General features: G+C 53.1%; 10 protein-coding genes across 10 annotated transcripts; 6 read left to right on the top strand and 4 right to left on the bottom strand.

The window, feature by feature from the left end:
- Positions 1-481: 481 nt before the first annotated feature.
- COCVIDRAFT_34177 (hypothetical protein) lies at positions 482-1,275 on the bottom strand (the record flags this gene model as incomplete). The annotated part of the gene is made up of 2 exons (XM_014705359.1): positions 482-995; positions 1,058-1,275. 2 exons carry the CDS (start codon positions 1,273-1,275, stop codon positions 482-484), a joined length of 732 nt encoding a protein of 243 aa, XP_014560845.1.
- A 907-nt stretch (positions 1,276-2,182) lies between these two features.
- COCVIDRAFT_12528 (hypothetical protein) lies at positions 2,183-2,956 on the top strand (the record flags this gene model as incomplete). The annotated part of the gene is made up of 3 exons (XM_014705249.1): positions 2,183-2,280; positions 2,373-2,508; positions 2,762-2,956. The coding sequence occupies 3 exons, from the start codon at positions 2,183-2,185 to the stop codon at positions 2,954-2,956; spliced, it is 429 nt and encodes a 142-aa protein (XP_014560735.1).
- Positions 2,957-3,301: 345 nt separating this feature from the next.
- On the bottom strand, positions 3,302-5,166 carry COCVIDRAFT_23100 (hypothetical protein; the record flags this gene model as incomplete). Its single annotated transcript, XM_014705269.1, has 3 exons — positions 3,302-3,853; positions 3,900-5,039; positions 5,107-5,166. 3 exons carry the CDS (start codon positions 5,164-5,166, stop codon positions 3,302-3,304), a joined length of 1,752 nt encoding a protein of 583 aa, XP_014560755.1.
- Positions 5,167-7,613: 2,447 nt separating this feature from the next.
- Positions 7,614-9,561, top strand: COCVIDRAFT_23099 (hypothetical protein; the record flags this gene model as incomplete). The annotated part of the gene is made up of 4 exons (XM_014705268.1): positions 7,614-7,802; positions 7,887-8,412; positions 8,467-8,914; positions 9,126-9,561. 4 exons carry the CDS (start codon positions 7,614-7,616, stop codon positions 9,559-9,561), a joined length of 1,599 nt encoding a protein of 532 aa, XP_014560754.1.
- Positions 9,562-10,271: 710 nt separating this feature from the next.
- COCVIDRAFT_12525 (hypothetical protein) lies at positions 10,272-12,570 on the top strand (the record flags this gene model as incomplete). The annotated part of the gene is made up of 3 exons (XM_014705248.1): positions 10,272-10,623; positions 10,720-10,958; positions 11,062-12,570. The coding sequence occupies 3 exons, from the start codon at positions 10,272-10,274 to the stop codon at positions 12,568-12,570; spliced, it is 2,100 nt and encodes a 699-aa protein (XP_014560734.1).
- A 1,162-nt stretch (positions 12,571-13,732) lies between these two features.
- On the top strand, positions 13,733-16,036 carry COCVIDRAFT_34173 (hypothetical protein; the record flags this gene model as incomplete). The annotated part of the gene is made up of 4 exons (XM_014705358.1): positions 13,733-13,792; positions 13,869-14,564; positions 14,611-14,751; positions 14,801-16,036. The coding sequence occupies 4 exons, from the start codon at positions 13,733-13,735 to the stop codon at positions 16,034-16,036; spliced, it is 2,133 nt and encodes a 710-aa protein (XP_014560844.1).
- Positions 16,037-16,719: 683 nt separating this feature from the next.
- COCVIDRAFT_34172 (hypothetical protein) lies at positions 16,720-17,516 on the top strand (the record flags this gene model as incomplete). Its single annotated transcript, XM_014705357.1, has 2 exons — positions 16,720-16,860; positions 16,989-17,516. 2 exons carry the CDS (start codon positions 16,720-16,722, stop codon positions 17,514-17,516), a joined length of 669 nt encoding a protein of 222 aa, XP_014560843.1.
- Positions 17,517-17,966: 450 nt separating this feature from the next.
- COCVIDRAFT_67346 (hypothetical protein) lies at positions 17,967-19,601 on the bottom strand (the record flags this gene model as incomplete). Its single annotated transcript, XM_014705356.1, has 2 exons — positions 17,967-18,720; positions 18,799-19,601. Coding segments are annotated over 2 exons (1,557 nt in total), but the record flags the coding sequence as incomplete, so codon positions are not given.
- Positions 19,602-20,213: 612 nt separating this feature from the next.
- Positions 20,214-21,888, top strand: COCVIDRAFT_34170 (hypothetical protein; the record flags this gene model as incomplete). Its single annotated transcript, XM_014705355.1, has 5 exons — positions 20,214-20,237; positions 20,297-20,405; positions 20,462-20,579; positions 20,632-21,484; positions 21,532-21,888. The coding sequence occupies 5 exons, from the start codon at positions 20,214-20,216 to the stop codon at positions 21,886-21,888; spliced, it is 1,461 nt and encodes a 486-aa protein (XP_014560841.1).
- Positions 21,889-21,902: 14 nt separating this feature from the next.
- On the bottom strand, positions 21,903-22,226 carry COCVIDRAFT_88268 (hypothetical protein; the record flags this gene model as incomplete). The annotated part of the gene is made up of 1 exon (XM_014705354.1): positions 21,903-22,226. A coding segment is annotated over one exon (324 nt), but the record flags the coding sequence as incomplete, so codon positions are not given.
- Between the last annotated feature and the right edge of the window lie 189 nt (positions 22,227-22,415).

The following is a 22,415-nucleotide window of genomic DNA, read 5'->3' as shown; positions in this document are numbered from 1 at the left end:
GGATGAGGGGTGTGTGTGTGTGTGTGTGTGTGTGCTGGTAATAGGCACACACACACATGATAATTTTCGTTCTGTACATATATATATTATGATACCAGATTATTTTTGGCTTAGGTCGATGCGGGTATTGTCGACGCAGCGGTAGCTTGCAAATAGGACTTTTTTCTATGATTTACCTTGAGAACCCTTTTTGATCTTTATTCTGTTAAGCAATGGCTGTCTTTTTGTCTGGAATGATAACTTACCTGGGTTACTGGTAGACGCGATCCAAACCTGCTGTTCCATCTCCATCCACTATAAAGGATACGGTTTACACCTAATGTATGACACTGCCTTGCAAGCAACATAAACCACATCATTCCTAGTCAAAACACCCCCAAGTATCTCACAACAACGCAGCAAGGCTAAGACAGGAGTAATTTCCATACATAAATTACTTGTACCAACAACTATACCCAAAACCACCCTCCACGCTTCCCCTCTAGTGCAAAAACTCCTTGAAAAAGTTAACCGCACTCCTCTTCGCGCGCTCCAATCCCGCCTTCTGCGCCGCATCCTCAGGATTTCCGCGTACCGCAAACCCATGCGTCAAGCCCGGGAAATAAATATACTCCCACTGTACACCCGTCTTGGGCAGAATATCAAACGTAGCCTGCTTCAACTCAGGCGTGTAGGCAAAGTCATTTTCGGGGCTGAGAATCTGCACTGGGACTTTGACACCTTCAATCTCCGACTTGTCGAGTAGCGAGGGGTGCGCGGTGGAGATGGCGTCGATGAGCGAGGGGTCAGCAGCAAGCTTGAAGGCGGCCCAGCCGCCGTAGCAGAAGCCAATGGCGGCGACTTTCTTGTATTGCGACTTGAGGGTTTGCGCGTGGCCTTTGATCTCCGGGTAGCGGACTTGTTTGTTGTGGCGGCCGAGGAAGGCGCCGATGTCAAAGTTCTTTTGCTTTTCTGGGTCCGAGAGCGCGTCAGGGTCTACGACTTCGCCGTCAAAACTGCGGGAACCATGGTTAGAATTGGGGGTCTGCATATGCGTGGGTTGCGATGGTTTTCTTACATATCGGGTACGTAGACGGTCGCATTGGCTTCTTGCGCGTAGTGGTCCGCGATTAAGCGGACGTTCGGAAGCGTCCAACCGAAAACGTCAGTTATGATAAGAATCGCGGCGTCTTTGGAGTCGCCGGTTACGTAGGCATTGACATTGTTGAACTTAGTTTCCTTGCCAACGGTTTGGCCGTTCCACTTGAAGCCGCTTTTGCAGTTGTCGCAAGACATTTTTGAGTCTTGAATTAGGGTATTTTAAGAGTAGTTAAACGGGATGATGTCGTGATTGAGGATTCTAGAGGGATTGTAGTGGGGTACTCAGTTCTTAAATCTTCTAGGCATTGGGTGGGGTAATCTGCCCTGCCGTCCCCATATAACATGGCAAGAATACAAACCTGAATCTGGCCGTCTCGCCGTATTGAGAGCCAATCATGGGGCTCGAGGGATACATTGCGTAGATTCGCCTTTCGGCGTTGCCATGTGCCCGATGACAAAACCCCCGGGACTCCACGCAGGCCTCCACCCTACTAAAACCGATAACGCGCAAGAAAATGAGCAACTTCAGGGTTTGATGGCATTGCTACAATGTTATGATCATAGCTATTCTGTACGCGTGACGTCTTTTCTGTATCGTAAATCATTGTCCATGATTATAAAAGGCCTAAAACAGGCGTGGGTAAATGGCGCTACGGATTGTATGAAGTGCAAACCATTTTAGAATCCCGGGGACTTTCCGCACCCGGTGCCCTAGTAACAATGATGACGATATTCTGGGGCGGAATTAATCGCCGCCTGCTTTTAAATCCGACAGAATCCAGATCGCCGAGCTTTGCCGAGGTACAGGTTTTGGGCAAACGTCAACTCTTCCATCATCGACGTCTTTCCCTTTTTCGTTCAGTAGGCCCGCTTTGTGAAGCAAATCCGCTCAAAGTAATGATTCTTTTTTCCAGGAATTCGTTGCAAGTCATGGACTGCTGTAGTTTAGCAAGTACAGATATATATTGGGTAAACAGACACTCTCAATTCCTGGACTCTCTCAGACATAAAGCAATGCCTTTATGGCACATGTCCTTGAGACTCTAGTGCTGTTGTATATCATCCTCTCAAATATGTCCAGCATTCGATATCGGAACTTATTATGTTAGCTGTTCCCCCAAGATTCGTTCATCCAGTAACCCCGCTTTCTACAAATCATCTTGGAACCTCTTGCGGTAGTACTAAGATTTACCAAGTATTGTACGTAGAGAAGTCCAAAAATTTCTTCCCTTCGAACTAGGGCAAGGCTAGCGTGAATAGCTTTAGAAGTCCAGACTGCCCGCTTAGTAAAGATTCCACTGCCACGACCAAGAATGTCTCTGGATGTTCTCGCCTTGGCTCCGCCAAAAATCCCCGACATTCGTTACCAGACATCTGGGCCTCTTACAAATCTCTAGTGATGTGAAGTTGGCATGCCAACCGCTTTCGGTAAGTCCGATAGTTGTGCAACACTGATATTCCCGAGCCATCTTTTTGGAGTTATACCATTGACATGGCACATAAGAGGTAAGCAAGGCCATTGATTCCTTGCAAGAGTGAAGTCTCGATGTGCTTCTTTTGTGGGGCTAGACATGGTCTTTCAGAGTCTCGCCATGCTAGCAGAAGTATTCAATACCAAACGACGGAACCATTGCATTAGGTATTTTCCGGTGAGAAAAGGATAAGCTGACTATGCCGCTAGTTCCCGAGTCGCACATCCCCAGGTATACCAAGAGATTTCTTTGATCAGATAGCCGAATCTAGACTTTGGATCATGCCATATGCTGTCGGGGTCCTGGTACGAAAGTTTGTCCCCAATGCTGCCTCATGTGCCGGTCAGAGTTACATCGAATGTGAAGTAAAAAGCCAAGACCAATTTTTACAACGTGCGCGGTAGTTATAGGTATGGTTTCAGCTGCCAAGAACTATATGCATCGGGGATGCGCGAATGTTCCCAGAAATAAAGATTTTACGGAGATGTATGGGGGTAGGGTGTCAAGCATGCTGACAGTATATGCGACAAAACAGTCGATGACTGCTGAACTCAGTAATCGCTTGCGCACACATCATACTACATTGGCTTCAGCCCAAAAATGTACATTGATTTAACTCACTCACCGGCATTCATCCCATGTTTTGCTGCTAAGAATAAGGCCATTATACGCTTACGATGGCATCATTGGCGCAACCCTGGTCTACCGTGATGAAGATCTTGGGTTTCTCACCACAAGGGTCTGTTTAATCACAGCTTCGCTAACTGTCTTCCGGTGTCTGGAACCCATTTCTGTATGCCCGGGCAGCTGGACCATGCCCTTGGGAAGAACTGCGGCCCAAGGATCTTCTTCTGGACTTTCCCCGTGGCGGTTTTTGGCAGCTCGCCGTTTACAATTCGCAAGAGTGTCGGCAACTTGTACCCGGCAAGTCTTCCACGGAGATCCCGCCGTAGCTTATCAATAGTTAATGAGTTTCTCGTATTGAGCCGCTTGTCTGGAAAATCCATTGTCATATCCTCTTCTTGTAACGAGACTAGGGCTGCCACACGTTGCCCAAACTCCTCGTCTGCAACGCCCACGACCATGGCTTCGGCGATGTATGGCAATCCCAGCAGTTCTCTCTCAACATCCAGAGCTGATATTTTGTACCCTCCCGACTTGATGATGTCCAGGGACGCTCGTCCGAGGATGAAGTAATACTTCCCTTCCCTTCGTGCAAGATCGCCGGTTCGGAAGTACCCATATTCATCGTGCGCAGTGGCTGTACCTTCAGAGTCATGTAGATATTTCATAAGCATATGCTGTATTTGATTAGAGCCCTCTTCCAGCAAGTTCGAAGTGACGTACCGGGCTCTTGACGAGTATCTCTCCTTCATTTCCCTCGGACAGCTTCACATCTACACCACTCTCAAGTTCACCGACAGAACCTTTGGGTGTGTCTTTATCTCCAAGTCGCATTTTGAAGATTGCGCCGAAGTCAGTTGCTCCATATCTTTGCAGGATATTCTGCTGCAATAGGTCTGTCCAAAAGTCGTTCAGCGGCTGAGGTAACGCCGACGTTCCGCACAAACAAGCGCGGAATTGCCGTGCGCCAGCAACGTACGGAGCTAGTTCATGTGCAGGGAGTTTACGCAGGTGAGTTTGATAAAATCGTCTAAGTCGCATCCAGATAGTGGGCACTGCCGAAAAGAATGTAAGTCGCCTTGAAGGGTGGGCTGCCCCCTCCTTCCAGCGCTTCCACGTCCAAGCCTCATCGAAAGCTCCGCTACGGAACTCGATTCGACTTCCAGAAACGAGGAACGGAAAAAAATTTATGCCGACCCCTGTGGCATGATGTACTGGAAGGAGGTGGAGTATGACGTCGTCTTCAGTCAAGTGATAGTGGTCAGCGATGGACAGCGCACAGTCAAAGACGTATGATCTCCGCATCACCGCACCCTTGGGTGGTCCCGTGGTGCCACTTGTGAAGATCACCACTGCGGGCGCGTTCTCCTCCAAGGCCCGATCCGATGAAATGATTACTTCCTCAGCGCCAAGAGTGGGGGATGAGACGAACGGTCTTATTTCGACAGCCCGAAACTGTGCGTTGCTCGTGGAACAGATGCGCCTTGCAAGAAGACAGCATTTGTCTATATTCTCCGAACTCGCAAGAACGAGCGCTGATCTGGACTTTTGGATGAAGTATGCCGCCTCACTTACAGGCACTGCTGGCGTCATTGGCACCGCGGCCGCCCCAAGCGCCAGTACCGCCAGCATTGCCACGGTGTATTCGTAACCGCCTGGCGCGACAATGGCCATGTACACCTCTTTTCTATTCTCTAGCGCTTTGCGGGTTGCGTCATCGAGGGCATTGAGAAGGGTGTTTCGGAAGGCCAAGACATCTGACAGCAGATGGATATGGGTCTTCTGCAACTCGACACGAACATCCTCGATCGCTATGCGTGCGGGGATTTGGCTGGCAAATCGAACAAGTCGACTAAACAGAGGCTATGCAGACATTAGTAACCAGTCACCGTCGACCTAGATAGATGCGTGCAGTGTAGTGAGTTCGTACAGTATTCGGAAGCACGTTGTCACCAACATGGCTAGGGACGACACTGGTTCGGTCCACCATGGTAGTTTTGCTAGTGCCAGTGCCTTTGCCGTCTTACTCAGACCAAGACAGGACAAATAGTAGGTCGGATGCGCTTCCCAGCGTGCATCGCCGGCACGTGTGTCCAGGATGATGGTAAGGCAGGGCTACTGTGTCGAGCGCTAGCCAAGAGACGTGGGGAAGTCGAGTCGCTTGCACTTGTGGGGAGTCATGGCATTTGGGTGCAGGGTGTCTTACTAGTCGATCGTGGCACAAGATCGCGGGGAAGACTCCCGTGGCCATCCCCGCAGCCAGTCGCTTCGGGCGCTAGCAGCCCGGCAAGGGCGCTCAGTACCCGTAACTAGTGCATGTCAAACGTCTTCTAGGCGACATTGCCTTTGACTCGCACAACGACGAGTCTGGTCATGCCATGCCCTTTTGGGTCCCCTCATCTTGACTGGGCCCCTGCCGAGCCATCCTTACACAAAACAGACTCCGAGACCACTGCCAGGACGCCAACCACACCACCCCTCGACATGCCGGCTTCCCAGCAGACCACCCCGTCATGATATCACGATACAGAATGTCCTTCCCTGCCAAGCTACGCATCCTAGCATCCATCATGTACATATACACATGTACTGACGAGTAGTACTCGAGTGGCGGTGCCGCGTCTTCCTTTGATGCCCGAAGCTGACATCCAAAAAGGCAACATTCCATGGGATTCTTCCTCTTACACATGATTGGGAGCCGGGCCCAATGACAATTAAAAAATCTTTCAACAAAGACGCGTCCCGGCACAGCCGTATAGCATCTGTCATGAGTTTTCCGGTCAACAAAAAGTCTATCGTACGTGCCCCACGCTTCAGTGTCTCAGCCGTGTCCACAGTCATTGAATCTATAGGTCGCGCGGATTGCCTTGTTGAATCAATCTCCGGGCTTATTTTTCCCTGTTTTTCCATACCGTCGTTTGGCTGTGTGACGGACTGTGGTGCCACCGCTCGCACCCGCCAATCGAACGGATCACCAGGCGTATTCGGTTACTTTGGCGAAGTTACGTATGTGCTCGGGCTCGCAGCCGCCTATAATTCAGCCGATTGCTCAGTCATTTTGGTGGTTCGTTCGCGCATCGTGCATAAGGCGTTTCGCTTACCTATAGCTTGCTGTCGTGGCACGAGGCGTGGGTCAATCATGGTCGTCTGGTCAGCCACAATGACTATAGCCACACCTACTTTTTGCCTTGTTGATATGTCGCCCTTTTAGACCAGGGGGTGTTCTTGGATTGTTTGGTACTTGTACCAGAAAAAAATGTTTGCTGGCATCACATGCTGGTCTTTGACCCACATTGGGACGGACCACACGCAACGTGTCTCCCACAAAGACCTACCGATCAGATGACGTATTGTTGCTGAGCTTGTGGAATTTTTTTTGCAATGATAGCTCACACCGCTTTGTAAAAGATGCTATTTGGAGGATCGAGATGGGGGTCTTATGACACAGGGCAGGGCGTCAATACGTTGCACCTTGTGTCGCCAGGGGTGCATGAGTGGTGTGCGCGCACGACCATCCGTACGCCTAGCAGGGTGGGCTCCAGATTTCCGTTGCCTGGGGCGTACACCGACCTAAAAAAGAGGGACGTATTACGGCGCTTTAGGCTGCCATGGTACCGAAGATCGAACATTTTGCCCTGGGCGGCACATAGAGGGCAAAACAACGCCAGGCCGCCATTTTGCAATCCAGTGCGCCACGCAGGACCAAAAAAGACGCTGCCGCGACAGCAGGATTGGGTGACGCAAGCGACAAAGACGAGGCAAAGAAAAAAAGGGTAGGACCCATACGCGCGCCCTGGGGGGCTTTGGGTGACCGGGATGCGAGTGCGAGGGCGTCAGCAAGGAACGATGATCATGTTTTTTTTCGAGCCGCATCCATGCCAGGCCCTGCACCTGGACCTGAACGATGAAGCTGAAGGAAGGAAAAGCAATATATCTGAACACCCCCCTCTCTCTTTGACATTGCCGTGTCGGGCGGCGGCGGCGATACTCAGGGCGGGCTTGGACCCTCTGCGAACACCCGGGCGGCGGCTGCATGTCATCCGGGTTCGCGATGTTTGGTGGTTTGGTGGTTTGGCGGTGCCTTGGGCGCAGTCTTGCAAAAGCGGCCGGGGAAGGCGGCACGAGACACGTTTGGCGCGGTCGAGGGTATGGAAGCGAGTCGTCGATAGGGCAGACCGGCGGGGAAGCGGGCAGTGGGCATGGCGTAGCCGCACAGATGTTTCCGCATGCGGCCATAGCTCACTCGGTCCGTGGGAGCGTGGACCGATGCCGCCCCCCCCCGTCACATCAGGCGCAGCTCCATGGGGCCTTGCGGTGAAGGGGTAAAATTGGCCTCGCGTGCTTCAAATGTCGTGTGTTTGTTCACCTACTCCAGAGCGTCTATGACTCTTTCCGCGTCTTTGGTATATATAACTAATTTCGGGAAACGCCTCAGCCATGTCCCTAGACCTACCACTATTGATCAGCAGGAGCAGGTTGCTGGGCTCTGTCGCGAGCTCTGCCCCCCGCCTACTCAATATGATTACCAAGCCGGAGAATCTGGCCCGTCGAACAAAGTCATTCCATCTCTCATGTCTGGATCAGAACATTGTGCGCGTGTATATACAAACGCTGTGTATATTTCCCGTATGTTGGCCCAGAAGACACAGGTGGACGAGCGAGAACACACGACCGTCGTAGAAGTTTAGTAGGTGCTGATTGTAACGCCAGTTTCCCGACCAGAATAATGCCGAAGCTGCCATACATGCGCTTGGGAATGGTATTCGCCTCTCGCTCAAAAAGATTCCTTTCCTTGCCGGTCTCCTCTCTCTCCCCGATGCTGCCACGGGGAAGCTGGCTCTGGAATATCCAATTGAAGTGTCCGACGAAGAGCTGAATTGCATATTCCGATCAAAGCAAATCCCCTACCATGAGCGTGACTTTCCCTACACATACGAGCAACTCAAGCGAGACGGCATGCCACCCAGTGCTTTCAAAGGTTCCATGTTTGTCCCCGAAGATCTTGCAAACTACCCCGGTGTTCCCAAAGACGGCGAAGGCAAAGTCGACTTTGAAAAGAGCGACGCACCCGCGATGCGATGTCAAGCTTTCTTCATCCCAGGCGGATTGGTCCTTTCCACCTACATGCACCACAGCGTATCCGACTTTTCCGGCATCAACCTTTTCTGGGAAACCTTTTCAACAAACGTGTCCAATCTCCCGCGCCAACACTTGATAAGTGACAGCAAAATCTTTGGTACTTTTTACTTGGATCCCCAAAATTACTCCCAACCACAACTGACAATGACAGATACGATAAGCGTTGCTGACCGGCAATCGCGACTACGGCAAGCGGTTGATTGGCACATTAACCCACAGCAAACAGGTGGCGTTGCAGATTGCTACTGCGATGGGCCACCCACATATCGCAGGACACTACCTGCCGACACCGCCTGCGCTCAACGTCTTTTTGTAATCCCAGTCGGCCGCATACGCAGGTACCAGGACATGTTACGGCCTCACTTTCCACCAGAAAGTACGCCAACAATGTGCAATGTGCTCGCTGCGCTGGTGTGGACGCACGTCACGCGAGCCAGAGGAGACCGACTGCTGCAGCATGGCTTGCAAGAGACGAACCTCGGCATTGCCACCGATCTACGCAAACGCCAGAACCCATGCGTCCCCGCGGATTACACGGGTAACATGGCCCTATTCTCAAAAGCCACTCTCAACGTTTCAGACCTGTTGATCGAGGACCGGTGAGTTTGCTCTTCTTTCTTTCTCCCCATCCCCCCCTACGATCGTGCTTGTTTCACCTCTTTTTTTCTCACGTTACACTTCGTGAACCCAACCCCCAGTGCCTAAAAAAAAGTTTGTTCCTCTGGACTCAAGAGAGAGAGAGACAGAAAGAGAGCAGGAAAAAAAAGAAAAAAGAGGAAAAAAAAGACATGTGCTGACATGAGAAACAAGCGTAACCCTCCCCACCATCATCCGCGTCATCAAAGAAATCCAAACCGCCATCCTCGGCGTCGACGACACGTGGGTATCACGCCATCTCAAATTCTTCAAGTCGATCGCGCAAATCACCGATACCGAGATTTCACTAGGCTCGGCATTTGGATCGGACATGTACATTTCGAGCTGGTTAAACTTTGGCGCAGACCTCAGCTGGGGCATCCCCGGTACTGATCAAGGTAAGCACTCACTGGCCGGTCGGCCCGAGTTCATCAGGCGCACGTATGCGCCGAGCGATGGTGGAATCATCTTCTTGCCCAGACGCAGGCAGCTGGTTAATGGCACGGAAGCGCCGTTTGAGATTTTGGTACGACTTGCCAAGGAGGACATGACGCGCGTGCTCGACGAAGAGGGAGGGTTGCGCAGCTGGGCGGATGCTGTGCTTGAGTAGATTTGGGAGAGGGGTTTCGTATTTGGAACCACCCTTTTCTTACCAGACAAGAGAAGGTGTGTTTGCCCTAGTGCGACAGGGCTGTTGATGAAGCATTTTGGGAATTGCAACTCAAGGAGCATCTGGCGTTGTTTTTTCTTTACAAGAGAATTGGGTTATTCTCTGGGTCACCGGTTGGGATTGGACATCTGATATCCTGTACAATTAGCTTGTTTTGAGGTTAGTATCTTGGGACTTAAAAAGTGCATGTTTGTTTGCTTGCTTCGGCATATCATTTACAACTGTAATCAAATTCAATCTTGTTTGCTTTTCTTCTTGTATTCCCAAATGATTGAAGTCGTTCAGATCGTCCACTAGTTAGGATGTTCAGTCGACGCTGCCTGCATTGGGATAGCATGTACGTAGCCCCGCATCGCCGGCTCCACATGCCTAAGAGGCGGGGCCCGCACCGTTGTTCGCATCCACGATGAGACCCCCGCCCGACTCTGTTGTCTCGATGGCTGGAAGCGAACCGAGGTAGTAATGCTTGCCACCTCTCGTATTAGCACCGGATAACATCAGCCGGAAGTGCTCTGAAGAATGCAGACTGTATCACATTGTTTGTGGAAGAGATAGCGGACTTCAAAAGGAATACGCCCAGCTCGCCCTAGACGGCTGCCGACTGGCTTGGTTGTAAGATCTTGATAGCAATCGGGGGATCGAATGGCAGCATGGCAGACTTCACCGACAATCTCAAGCCCTTGTACGACGGTACAGCAACACTCCAGGCTGAGCGCGACGGCTCGCGCATCGATGTCGATGAACTTGCACACCACCTCCTCGGCCGTGATGACTTTCTTGAACGGCAGAAAAAGGTCCTCGCCGTCTTGAGCAAGGAGAAGCTCTTCCAAAAAGACCAGCAACTCAATCTATCGCGGCCTGACCGGTACCACCTGGGTCTCGCGCGGGCAAAAGCCATCCAGAGGCTGAAGAGGCAACAGTGCTGGGATGACGAGGACTGTAAGATGGCGGAGTATCTCGTCGACGAGCCGAGCCCATACTTCTTGCACACGGCCATGTTCGGTGAGTCCAGTGATTATTACAAGCTGAGATACATATTATGCAGACCTTGTGTAACTGAGGCGCTTGGGCTAGACTGACATGTCTCGTGTCACCCAGTCACAACAGTGGGCGAGCAAGGCTTCGAGGAACAGCAAAATTACTGGATGCCCAGGATTGTCAACTACGACATCATTGGGTGCTATGCGCAGACTGAGCTTGGCCATGGCAGCAACGTCAGAGGGCTGGAAACCGTCGCCCTGTGGGACCCAATGAAAAAGGAATTTGAGATACACAGTCCAAGTCTGACTGCCAGCAAATGGTGGAATGGGTCAATGGGGAGGACTGCCACACATGCCGTATGTACCTCTCGCCCTTGTTGTACGGCGTTCCAGAACCCCCCTTCCTTACCAAAATTTCGCTTCTTAGAGTGAGGCAATCGCTGATGCGCGCCATGCGTAGATCGTAGTGGCGCAACTAGTTTTGCCAAAATCACGTAACCTGCCCAAAGAGAGTAAAGTTTCGAAACCGAAAAGTCTCGACTCGGATTACGTCGCCCACGGCCCGCAGACATTCATCCTGCAGATCCGGGATGAGAAGACGCATCAACCTCTGCCTGGAATAGCGGTGGGTGACATCGGGCCGAAATATGGCTACGCCAGTATGGATAATGGATACATGGTCTTTAACCACTTTCGCGTGCCCAAGTCGGCTATGCTGAGCCGGTATGCTGAGGTGTCAGACGAGACGGGCGCATTCGTGCGGAGAGGACATCCGGCTGTTGTGTACGGAAGCTTAACGTTTGTTCGAGGACAAATCATCATGCATGCAAGACTAGTCCTTGCACGGGCAGTCACTGTCGCAGTGAGGTACTGTGCCATCAGGCGACAGTTCAAGGATCGTGATTCCACCGATCCGTCCGACGAGGAGATGAAGGTGCTCGACTATCCGACCGTGCAGATACGTATCTTGCCACTGCTTGCAACTGCTTTCGCACTGCATTACACGGGTGAATACATGTATACGCTGTATCAGAGGTCGCGGGAGATGATAGAGACTGGAGATTTCGGTCCCTTGGCGGAATTGCACAGCGCAAGCTCGGGGCTGAAGAGTCTTTGCACGACGCTTGCTGCTGATGGCATTGAAACGTGTCGACGTGCAATGGGTGGCCATGGATATGGCGGTGGCAGCGGCCTTGTTGGACTCAATGCTGACTACCTCTCCAAACCGACGGTCGAGGGAGATAATTGGATGATTACGCAACAAGTGGCCGCGTATCTGATCAAGAAAATGAGCAATGCCATCGAACATCCTGACGCGCCACCCAAAGACCCAACGGATGAACTGTTCAGGTTCTACCTCAAGAACCGCAATTATCACATGCCTCAGGAAGTAGTAAAGGACGGATCAATATATGATCAGACTATACTCAAGGTCTTTCAATGGCGGACAGCAGACCTGTCATACCGCGCCTATCAGGCTCGCGTGGTGGAGAGGCAGTCGTGGACACACCTGATGATACAGCTCCACAGTCTCAGTCGTGCATACTCTGAGCAGATTCTCGTCACCAACTTCTACAATGGCCTAGGCTCTGTCTCTCCGGCCAACCAGTCTGCTTTGCGAACATGCTTCCGGCTCTACGCCTTGTACACACTTGATCAGTATGCTTCCTCGTTTACTATGACGGGTGCTGTTTCACCCGAGTCGGTACATGCTTTACAAAACACGGTACTTGATTTAATGACCGAGCTGCGGCCAGACGCTGTAAAGCTTGTAGATGCATGGTCGATACCAGACTTTCTTCTGAACAGTACACTTGGGAGGCATGACGGTAAGGTGTATGAGGAGTTGTTCGACATGGCGCATCGCAAGAACCCATTGAACCAGGTCACTTTTAATGTGGACTGGCGTAGTGACGAGATTGTGCTGGGCAGTGGAGATGGGGGGCGGCATGTGTTGGCGAAGCTGTAATATCCAGCCAATGCATTGTATACAGGTCCCAAGAGGGTGCTGGACAGAAACCCGTCAAGTGTCAAACGTGATGGGGAGGCGAAACTTGGGTAGCGTGAAACTGGATCGTGCTGATCCTTTGTTCTTTACCCCTCTTCCTTTTCCTTTACATTCAACTCTGTCGGGTCAGGGTCCTGATGTGAAATTGACTGGGACGAGAGTAATAAAAGAAAAAGTACCCCTGAAGACGTCATGGCACAGCTGCTTGTCCGTCTAGGTGCATTGCCGTGCATAGCGAGTCGACTGATGATGCTATGCAGTGAATCTAGATATGTAGAGCCACCAAGCCACTGTATGTAGGTATATGCATATGTAACTGTAGTTGGGCGGCCGTTGAAAAAGGGCCGATTGAGGCATGCACTGTGAGCTGATTCAAGGCCCTGGTATATGGCCGTTGAAACGACGGCATCCGGGGTATGTGGGCTGGGGGAGGGGTCGGGTGCCTGGTCGGAAGCTGGCCGGAAGCTGGCGGACACAAAGGGCACGAAGGAAGCTGGGCAAGTGTACGAGGCCGGACAGAGACAAAGGATGAGAAGAGTTTACGCTAGCAGGTGGACGAGATGCCGGACGGCGGCGTCGAAACACTCGTGGAGCTAGGAGACAGCAACGGCAGTAGAAAAGCGGAAAGCCGTTGGGCAGCCAAGCCAAGGCCTCACTCCGAGTTTGACTCAGCAACGGTCGGAGGCCGAGCGCCTGTGACGCACGACGCACGACGGGGGACTGCGGCACATCGAACACACACACACACACTCACTTGCACACCCACACGCCCACACCATGCAGGGCCGTTTTCCCGGCCGCCGGGCCTGAACCATCCTACCAACCCCCTTGCTTCCCATATCTCATCTCGACCAGAAACTTTACATGGACGCTCTTCCGCCAGCCACCAGGCGCTTCGCTCGATGCTTGTAAAGGGCGTGGACTGGGTTTCAGCCTGATCGCTCACGTGAGAGCGCGCTACACCCCTTCTGACGCACACGCCTCTGGTGACTGCGCACCTCCAAAGGCCTAAAGCAAAGAGCCATAGTTGTGTAGACTGGGCCGGGTGCTGTTAGCTTCCCGTCCTGTTTTTTTCTTATTCGCCTCCACATCATCTGCGTGCACTAGACCCCATCGCCCGTCAATGTCCTATCGCGGAAGGCCCAGCAAGGGTTGCGAGGCTTGTCGAGCCCGTAAGGTCAAGGTGAGCACACCGTTCCATTGCCCTCTCTCCCGTGGCCACATTGCACCCCCCAACCGCCAGGCTAATTCCACCGTAGTGCGACGAGGCTAGGCCGGCTTGCAGTCGATGCACAAAGGCGAGCCACGAGTGCAAGTATCGCGACCAAGCCGATATCCTCTTTCGGAACCAGACTGCTTCGGCAGCACAGCGAGCCGAGGAATCATGGCGGAAGAGATCAAAGTCCCACCAACGTCCAACCACGGCAGAAACAAACACGACTGCCTATGTCAAGACGCCTCCAAGCGATGCATCTACTCCGCCCACGCTCGACGACACACGCTCCTCGAGTGGGAGTGTGCACTCGCCCAGCGGGTCCACTGATGACGCTACCCAGGATGCATCCAACATTTCACTGGCTACCATTGACCTAAGCAAAATGACCATTACGCCGGCACCCAATCCGGACTTCCGCCGCAAAGCATTTGAGCGATTCGTCTATGACTTTGTACTGCCCGACTCCCCCACCATGCCAAAGGACGAGCCGTCAGACGCCTTGTGGACTTTTATTCCCGTGCTGTACCAGGGTGCCTCGGAGGACTCGTTGATAGCTACTACTGTTGATGCTGTTGCATATGTCAACTATGCAAACAGATACAAGGATGCCCATGCCGCTGCATTAGGCGAGGAGTGCGTTGCTAAAGCCATTCCCATGCTAACAAAGGTGATTGCGGACAAGAAGCGATCGGCTACCAATGAGGCCTTGTGCTCAGTTTATCTTATGGGGGTTTATGAGGTATGCAAGGACCGAGTTTTGGTTAGCACAGTCCTAACCTTGTCAGAACCTCACCAATGTGCAGCGAAAAGGCACGTTTATTGCCCATCATCATGGTGCTACTGCGTTGCTCCAGCTACGAACTGTCGAGCAGTACTACAGTGACCCGATTTCAGCCAGATTGTATGAAGTAGCCTATGCACAGATGGTAATACCAATGTATATTTTCCCTGTGCGTTGCTGACGTTGTCAAATAGTTACTCGGCAACCTACAGTCAGCAAAGCGCCCGCCCATCCCTAAAAAAGACGTAATCAAGGTGGAGGGGTACCTTCCTAGTCTTTACAGCAATTCTCACGTGTTTGTCATCCGTCTAATATGGAGAGAAGCCATGTTGCATGCAAAGTGGCATGAGATTAAGCAAAGCGCGAACCCGCCCACTAGTCGCTTAGCTATGCTAGAGATTTTCCAGACCGCTATCGAACTAGATAGCGCGTTTCAAGCCTGGGAATCGCCCCTCACGCCGGCCTGGGATTACCACATGGCACCAAATACACCAGAGGCTCGGACAGCTTATGATGAAAAATGGCGGAATCTCTTCCTAGCGAGTCGAGGTGCGCCGCCAGAGATTCATGCATACCAAAGCCTGAAGAGGTGCTGGATCTGGGGCTTTTTCAGAACCACTCGCATATTCCTCCTCCGTGACCTTCTTGAAATACTTAATTGGTTGTTGCGATTCCCAGAGCCGGCCCTGCCTTATCCTCCTATGGCCGAGGGCGGTTCTACAACCACTAATGGGCAGTCTGTTTCTGTTTCACTCAGCACCAAGAGTCTGCGTATGCAACAATCGATCACTACTACCCACTTGGTTGAGGTCATTGACAAGAATTGCTCAGCACTATTTGGTAGCTTTACAGTCCCGATACACCTCAAATCATATAATGATGTTGTTGGGATGAGAGGTTATGTTTGTTTGTGGCCGCTGGGTATCATGGACGCTGCTCTGAGCTCGGGCCTGGTTCCTGATGTTAACGGGCCAGGAAGCGGACAACCGTCGCCAGCAACCCACTTTCCGACGTTCCAGACATCGCCAAACAGCGATTCTTTCCAGTCGAACCCGGGCACGGAATTTAAAAATGCCTATGCATTGGCACCACAATTCTCGGAGCTCGCCACCATAGTGCCGAAACTGGAAGCATCAAGTGCAAGCAACAGTCCAGTGAACAGCACACCAGTATACGACCACATGGCGAAGAAGAACCACATTTTTGACTCCAACCCGGCACACCCGTATGACAGTCCAGTGCACCTTCCGGTAGACTTTGACATACCTGAACCAAAGAAGATGGACGTTGCTTCAAGACGTGAGTGGGTCAACCGCCTCTTATACTATCTAGGGACGGAGCTGGGACTCAAGAAGGCGCTATATGTGCCGCTTACTGAGGGGTACTTGCCGGTCGTGAAGCCTGCTGTTGATCATATTCTGGGTCGGTGATGGTGGTTGGGTTAGAGAGTGGTGGCACGGAGGATGTTTTGTTGTGTACAGCGCATGAAGATACGGAGCATGAAGTAACAAGGCATCCCGCAGGCGTTTGGTTTTTTTTTTGTGTGTGCAAGGGCGGTTCTCCCTCGCGTTGTTTATCAAGCAACATATCCGTGTCTTGCTTTTCTTGTTGGGTGTATATGATGGAGAGGAGGGAAGAGGATGTGCTGGTTGTATATAAGCAAGGTTGGAAGTTGATGGTGGTAAGGTAATGGGGAGTAAAGAAAGGAGGGGTGATATATGTATGGAAACATGAGGGACAGGAAGTAGATTTAGTAACACGCTTTCTGGATAGTTATGATTAGGTATTGAATGGAATCTAGTACATTGATCACATCTCATTGCTCAAGCGACGGAGATAGGCCCCGCGCTAGTGCAACCTCCGACCCCACAGTTGAGGCTTACATAACGCACTCGTGTATCTGAACCTCTGACCCAACATTTGCCCCGTCCGCAGCCGCGATCCGACAAGCCGCATTGTTTGTTTCAGTCTGAGAGGTAATCGGACATTTCGACGCATTGAAATTTTCGAAGAGGCTACAACCCGACAACATCGGTTGCAGACGAAAAGAGCTAGGAAAGAAACGGGATTTAAACGAAGCCAAAAAAAGAAAGAGAAAGGAAAGACAGAAACAATGGACATTCGCGTGCTCCGCCCAGAAGATATTCCACACGTGCAACTAGCCAATATTACGAATTTGCCGGAAAACTACTTTTGCAAGTACTACCTGTACCATGCATTGAGCTGGCCGCAACTCAGCTACGTAGCCGTAGATGTAAGTTGCAGCACGTGACAAAAATATCCCCCTCAAACCAAACCAAACCAAACCAAACCAAACCAAACAAACTCGAACAGAAGTCAATTCATTCCTCAAAATGTATGCTCAATTCTGACAAAAAAAAGGTCTCGCGCCCCCCCAAAACCCCCTACGACCCCCCCAAAATCGTCGGCTACGTGCTTGCAAAAATGGAAGAAGAACCCACTGACGGCGTGCAACACGGCCACATCACCTCGCTCTCTGTCATGCGCACACACCGCCGCCTGGGGCTTGCCGAGAAACTAATGCGCCAATCCCAACGCGCCATGGCCGAGACCTTTAACGCACACTACGTCTCCTTGCACGTCCGCGTCTCCAACACCGCAGCCCTGCACTTGTACCGCGAGACGCTGGGCTTCAAGGTGGATAAGGTCGAGGCCAAGTACTATGCGGATGGCGAGGATGCGTATAGTATGCGGATTGAGCTTGCGGATGTTAAGAGGGCGGTTAAGGAGGAGGAGGAGAGTGTTTGGGGGAGTGAGGGTGTGGATGAGGGGGAGGCTGTTGGGAGTGAGGGGCGCGACGAGGTTAAGATGGTGAAGATGGGGAGGGGGAGGGGGGTTGTGGATTTGGTGGAGAAGAATGAGGCTGCTACTACTACTGCTACTGCGTAGTGTGGGGTGGGAATTGGGGGGGATAACAGGACTCATGGAAAAACGTTTGGTTTAAGAAACGAAACAAAGTCAATTGTAGCGTGGACGGAAGCGAAGTTTATGTGGATTTTTAAGACATTGGAATTGGTATGACAACAAACAAGTCTTGATACAGAGCATAGATCTATGTATATCGTATCTTTCTTTTCCCCCCTTCCCCTTTCCATATTTCTATGTCAAATGCCCACCAACATAAGATCGAATGAAGAAATATTACAACAAAATCATCTTACAACAGATAGAAAGAATAGAAAAGAAAAGAAGAAAAGCCAGTTGTAGATTTACAACAAAAAAAACCGGCAGTGGATATCAAAAAAACAAATCCTGAATCGTTAATTTCCCATGAAAACCTTATAATCCCTTTCCCAAGTCATCATGATAGGAATTGTTTACCTTTCCCTTGTGTTTTTACATCAAGCCACCCAGGACAACCTTGCCCACGCCGCCAACTTCGCTCTTAACGCCAGCACGACAGCTATCTTCAAACTCTCTTACAACACCGGCGAGAATAATCTTACGGACTCGTGCGTCGGCCTTGTTGAACAAGTCGCCGACAATACTGGGGACGCCTCCACCGGCCATGGCGACGCTCTCGGGGGTACTCAGCATGGACAGGATGCGTGTGTAGCAATCGATGAGGACATCGCAGAGTGTGGCGAATGTGCTGAAAAAGTCTGGGTCAAAGGGTAGCGACGGGGTTTGCAGGTGCGTATACGACTCGTTTGGCAGGAGCAAGTCATCAGTCGGTGGCGAGTCGATGCCCATGCCCTCTATGCCGTTGAAGCTATTGCTCGGGGTGAGGATAGGAAAGTCACCGGTTGCGCTGCTACTACGACGACCTTTACTGCCCATGCCCATGGTCATGCCCATGTTTGCGCGCTTGAACATTTGCGGGAGGCGAGCACGGCTCAGGGTTGAAGGAGTCGAGCCATCGGCAGGGTGCATGGACTGGTACTGCTCAAACTCAATGAGCAAGGCATTGAGGGCCTTGAGGTAGTCGGCGGGCGAGTTTGCGTTGAGGTCGAGGATGGTGGGGAGGGAGAAGCCGAGGAGGAGGTAGTGGGTAGCGCGGCGGGCTTGGTTGCGCGAGGTAAAGGAGGGGAGGCGGGTGAGGTCGGATTTGGAGAAGAGGAGCGTGTTGAACCAGTATATTCTGCCTTCGTGACTGCAGCAGGGGGTTTGTTAGCTTTTGGAAGGGCAGGCGGGACAGGGGGCAATGGAGGAGAGGAAGAGAGAGCCATACGCCTTGCGGAGGTAGTCGAGCGTGGAGATGCGCTTCGAGGCGAGCTCTTGGATATGCTGGAAGACAAGGTTTGGGTTTGAGCCATTGGGGACGGGGATGGGGGCGGCAGGGGCGAGGGTGCGGTTGGACTGCTGGTTTGCGTGCAGAATGTCCTTTTGGGTGGGCGGGTGACGCAGGGGCATAGGCACGGCCATGGCGAAAGGGTTCTTTGGCTTGTCGACGGCGCTCGAGGGGCTCTGGGGGGCGTCGTGGGCCTTTTGCTTGGAGGAGCGAGTAAAGGTGGAGACGGAGAGGGTCGGGCGCTGGGGGTGGGTTGGCTGGGGCGCGGGGGCCTTTTCAGCTTCGGCGAGGGCCAGCGTGGCCGAGGGCGTCCTCGTGTGCGACGAGGACGACGTCTTGCGGGTGCTGGACGAGTTTGTGGTGCGTAGTGAGGCCGAGCGCGAGGTGCGCAGCTGGGAGCCGAGATCCGTGACGGATGAAGCGATGCTGTGCCTGCTTACGTGGCGGCGGCGCTGGGGGGTCGTGGGCTGCTGGTGCTTGGTGGGGTCGTCTGCAGAATCGTGGGGAGGGGGCGTGTTTAATCTATTAGGAACAGCAGCATCGGGAGCAGCAGCATCAGCAGAGTTGGTGATGGGCGGCGCGGGCTGGACATGGAGCTGGGGCGGCGCCGTGTCTGCGGGGGCAGCATGCGAGTGGGAGAGGGACGAGGCGGCGCCGTGTCTGGAGGCGGTGCGATGCCTGCCGCCGAAGAAGGAGGGCCGGCGGGAGAAGATGCCGTGCTGGTGTTGCTGTGTCTGCTGGTGGAGGGGAAGATGTTGGTGGTGGTGGTCGGCCATGGTGAGCTGGAGGCATCCAGCCAGCCAGCAAGGGTGGGGGCTACCGAGCGATCAGGGGCGCGGTTTCACCCTTGGGCCCTGCCTGAACATGCGCCCACGGCCTGGCTGACGGGCTATAGTTTTTTCGATAGTCGATTGGCGATGTGTATGTCTAGATGTATGTATCGCGACGGCGACAGCGACTCCAACAACAACAAGCCGACACCAGGACGCGACAGACTCGGCGGACCGGGGCGCCACGAGCTTTAAACACGAAGCGCGTTCCACGAGCACCATGCGCTGCTGCGACAATGCCAAAATTCAGGCCGTGTTTCGGTTCGCGGTGCCAGCTGATGGACTGCGCGCCTATCATCCATCCCATCCATCCCCCAGTTTGACCAACGCAGGAACAGCCAGGCCGCAGTAGGCCCACTACCCCTGCCACTCCACCACCACCACTCCCCCTCTCCGCCATACAACCCACCCCCCAAGCCAGCAGCCGCCCGCACTGCCTGTCCTCTCTCTAACATCTAATATCCTTCCCTGCGCCCCCCTCCATTCCGCAACCACTGCCTCTGCACCCCCCGCCCGCCGCCCACCATGCAGCGCAGACACAGCGCCCGAGTATGTACTTAGCACGCCCTCGCCCACACGCCCCAAGCCCGCCTGCTAACGCTCCGCAGGGAGAATGGATCCCCACCGAGGGCCAATGGCCCGTCGATCCCCAGCAGGACATGCCCGTCTCTGACGACCGTATCTGGGTCGACGGCTGCTTCGACTTTGCCCACCACGGTACGCCGCCCACTGCCTCTCTGCACCACCTTCACCACGCTCACTCTCCCCTCTAGGTCATGCCGGCGCAATGCTGCAGGCCCGCCAGCTGGGCACCGAGCTCTACGTCGGCGTCCACTCGGACGAAGCCATCCTCGAGAACAAGGGCCCGACCGTAATGCGCCTCGACGAGCGGTAGGCCTCCTCGCTGCACCCCTAAATGCCTTGCGCCGGCTGACTGCCATAGTGTCACCGCCGTCGAGGCCTGTCGATGGGCAACCAAGGCCGTCCCACGAGCCCCCTACGTTACCTCGCTGCCCTGGATCACCCACTACGGCTGCCAGTATGTTGTCCACGGCGACGACATCACCTCGGACAGCGATGGCCGCGACTGCTACCGCTATGTCAAGCAGGCCGGCCGCTTCAAGGTCGTCAAGCGCACCCCGGGCATCTCGACAACCGACCTCGTCGGTCGCATGCTGCTGTGCACCCGCTCCCACTTTATCCCTTCTCTCGACAAGCGCTTGACCGGTGAAGAGGGCCCTGGCGACGAGGCAGAGCGCACAAAGGCTGGCCAGGAAATGCTGCAGCGCATCAAGGACTATGCGACTGACGCCTCGGGCCGTGCCCCTGGCTGCGATGTCTGGTACTGGCATGCTTCTCGACCAGTCAAGCTACGGAGAACCACAACCAGCGCCGTTACCAGCCCTACCCGCCCCGATCACCCCCGCCAGGAATCCACGGTCTCGCAAGTAGGCCCCGTCAGGGAGGAAAAGGGCAAGTTCAACCAGCTCGTTCAGGGCAAGGGGCTTAAGGAGGGCCAGTCTGTCGTCTATGTCGATGGCGGCTGGGATCTGTTCTCCTCTGGCCATATTGAATTCTTGCGCTCCGTCACGCAATGCGAAGAAGACCGCGCGAGGGAAAACGGATGGTACACGGAAGAAGCCAAGCAGGAGCGCATACAAAAAACCGGCGAAGACTACGGCCCGGTTTTCTTGATCGCCGGTATCCACGACGACGAGGTCATCAACCACTGGAAAGGCATCAATTACCCGATCATGAACATTTTTGAACGTGGTCTATGCGTTTTGCAATGCAAGGTACGCCCCGCTTGGGTGATTTTGTAATTACATACTAACTTGTTCAGTACGTCCACGCTACCATTTTCGGCGCTCCTTTCTCCCTTAGCAAGGCCTTCCTCCACGCCCTCCCCTATTCATCTCCCCTGGCCATCTACCATGGCAAGACTACCTTTATGCCACTCCAGTTCGACCCCTACGCTGTGCCCAAGGCGATGAACATTTACCGCGAGATTGGCGACCATGGCTTCCAAAACGTCAATGCCGCCGAGATTGTCGCCAGGATCATGAAGGGCAGGGCTCTGTACGAAGAGAGACAGCGCAAAAAGGGCGAAAAGGGCATCACCGAGGATGCAGAAAAGCTTCGACAGGAGATGGAGCGCGAGCAGAGGAGGAGGGAGGTTGAGGGCCAGTTTGGCCTATGATATGGTGGTCGGCCCTACTTGGTCGCGGCGCTGCACGAGTGTGGGTGGTGCGTTGGGCTTCTTTGGCTTGGCCTTGAACCAGACCCGGCGTTTTTCCCTTGATCGTCAACAGACGCCAAGTCTAGACTGAGCCTCGAATTGATCCTTGCCGCGAGGAACATCCTCGGTTTTTCTCCACGATGAGATCCAACGATGAGATCCAGATCGCCCGCATCAACCTTGATTAGACCCTCTCGCTTGTATTTCAAAAGCAACACTAGGGTCTTGGTGACATCACCACCATGGCCACCATGGTCAGCCGCTGACGGCGCCTCTTCAGGCACACAAATGTTACACCGCGTCGGGCATTACCGGTATAGGGCAAGGTGCCATGTGATTGATTGCCCCAACACTCCACATTACCCTTTTTCCCACCCCACCAGTCTCCGCACTGGGGGGCCTTTCTTACGGTGGATAAACAATTAAATAGCGAATTTCTCAAGATCCCTTCATTCTCAGCCACCAGCTTTGCACATTGTGAAATGCAA

The sequence above is a fragment of the Bipolaris victoriae genome, assembly GCF_000527765.1.
Source record: "Bipolaris victoriae FI3 unplaced genomic scaffold scaffold_9, whole genome shotgun sequence".
In the NCBI taxonomy this organism is placed as follows: Eukaryota; Fungi; Ascomycota; class Dothideomycetes; order Pleosporales; family Pleosporaceae; genus Bipolaris; species Bipolaris victoriae.
This window is presented reverse-complemented; position numbering and strand designations above follow the sequence as displayed.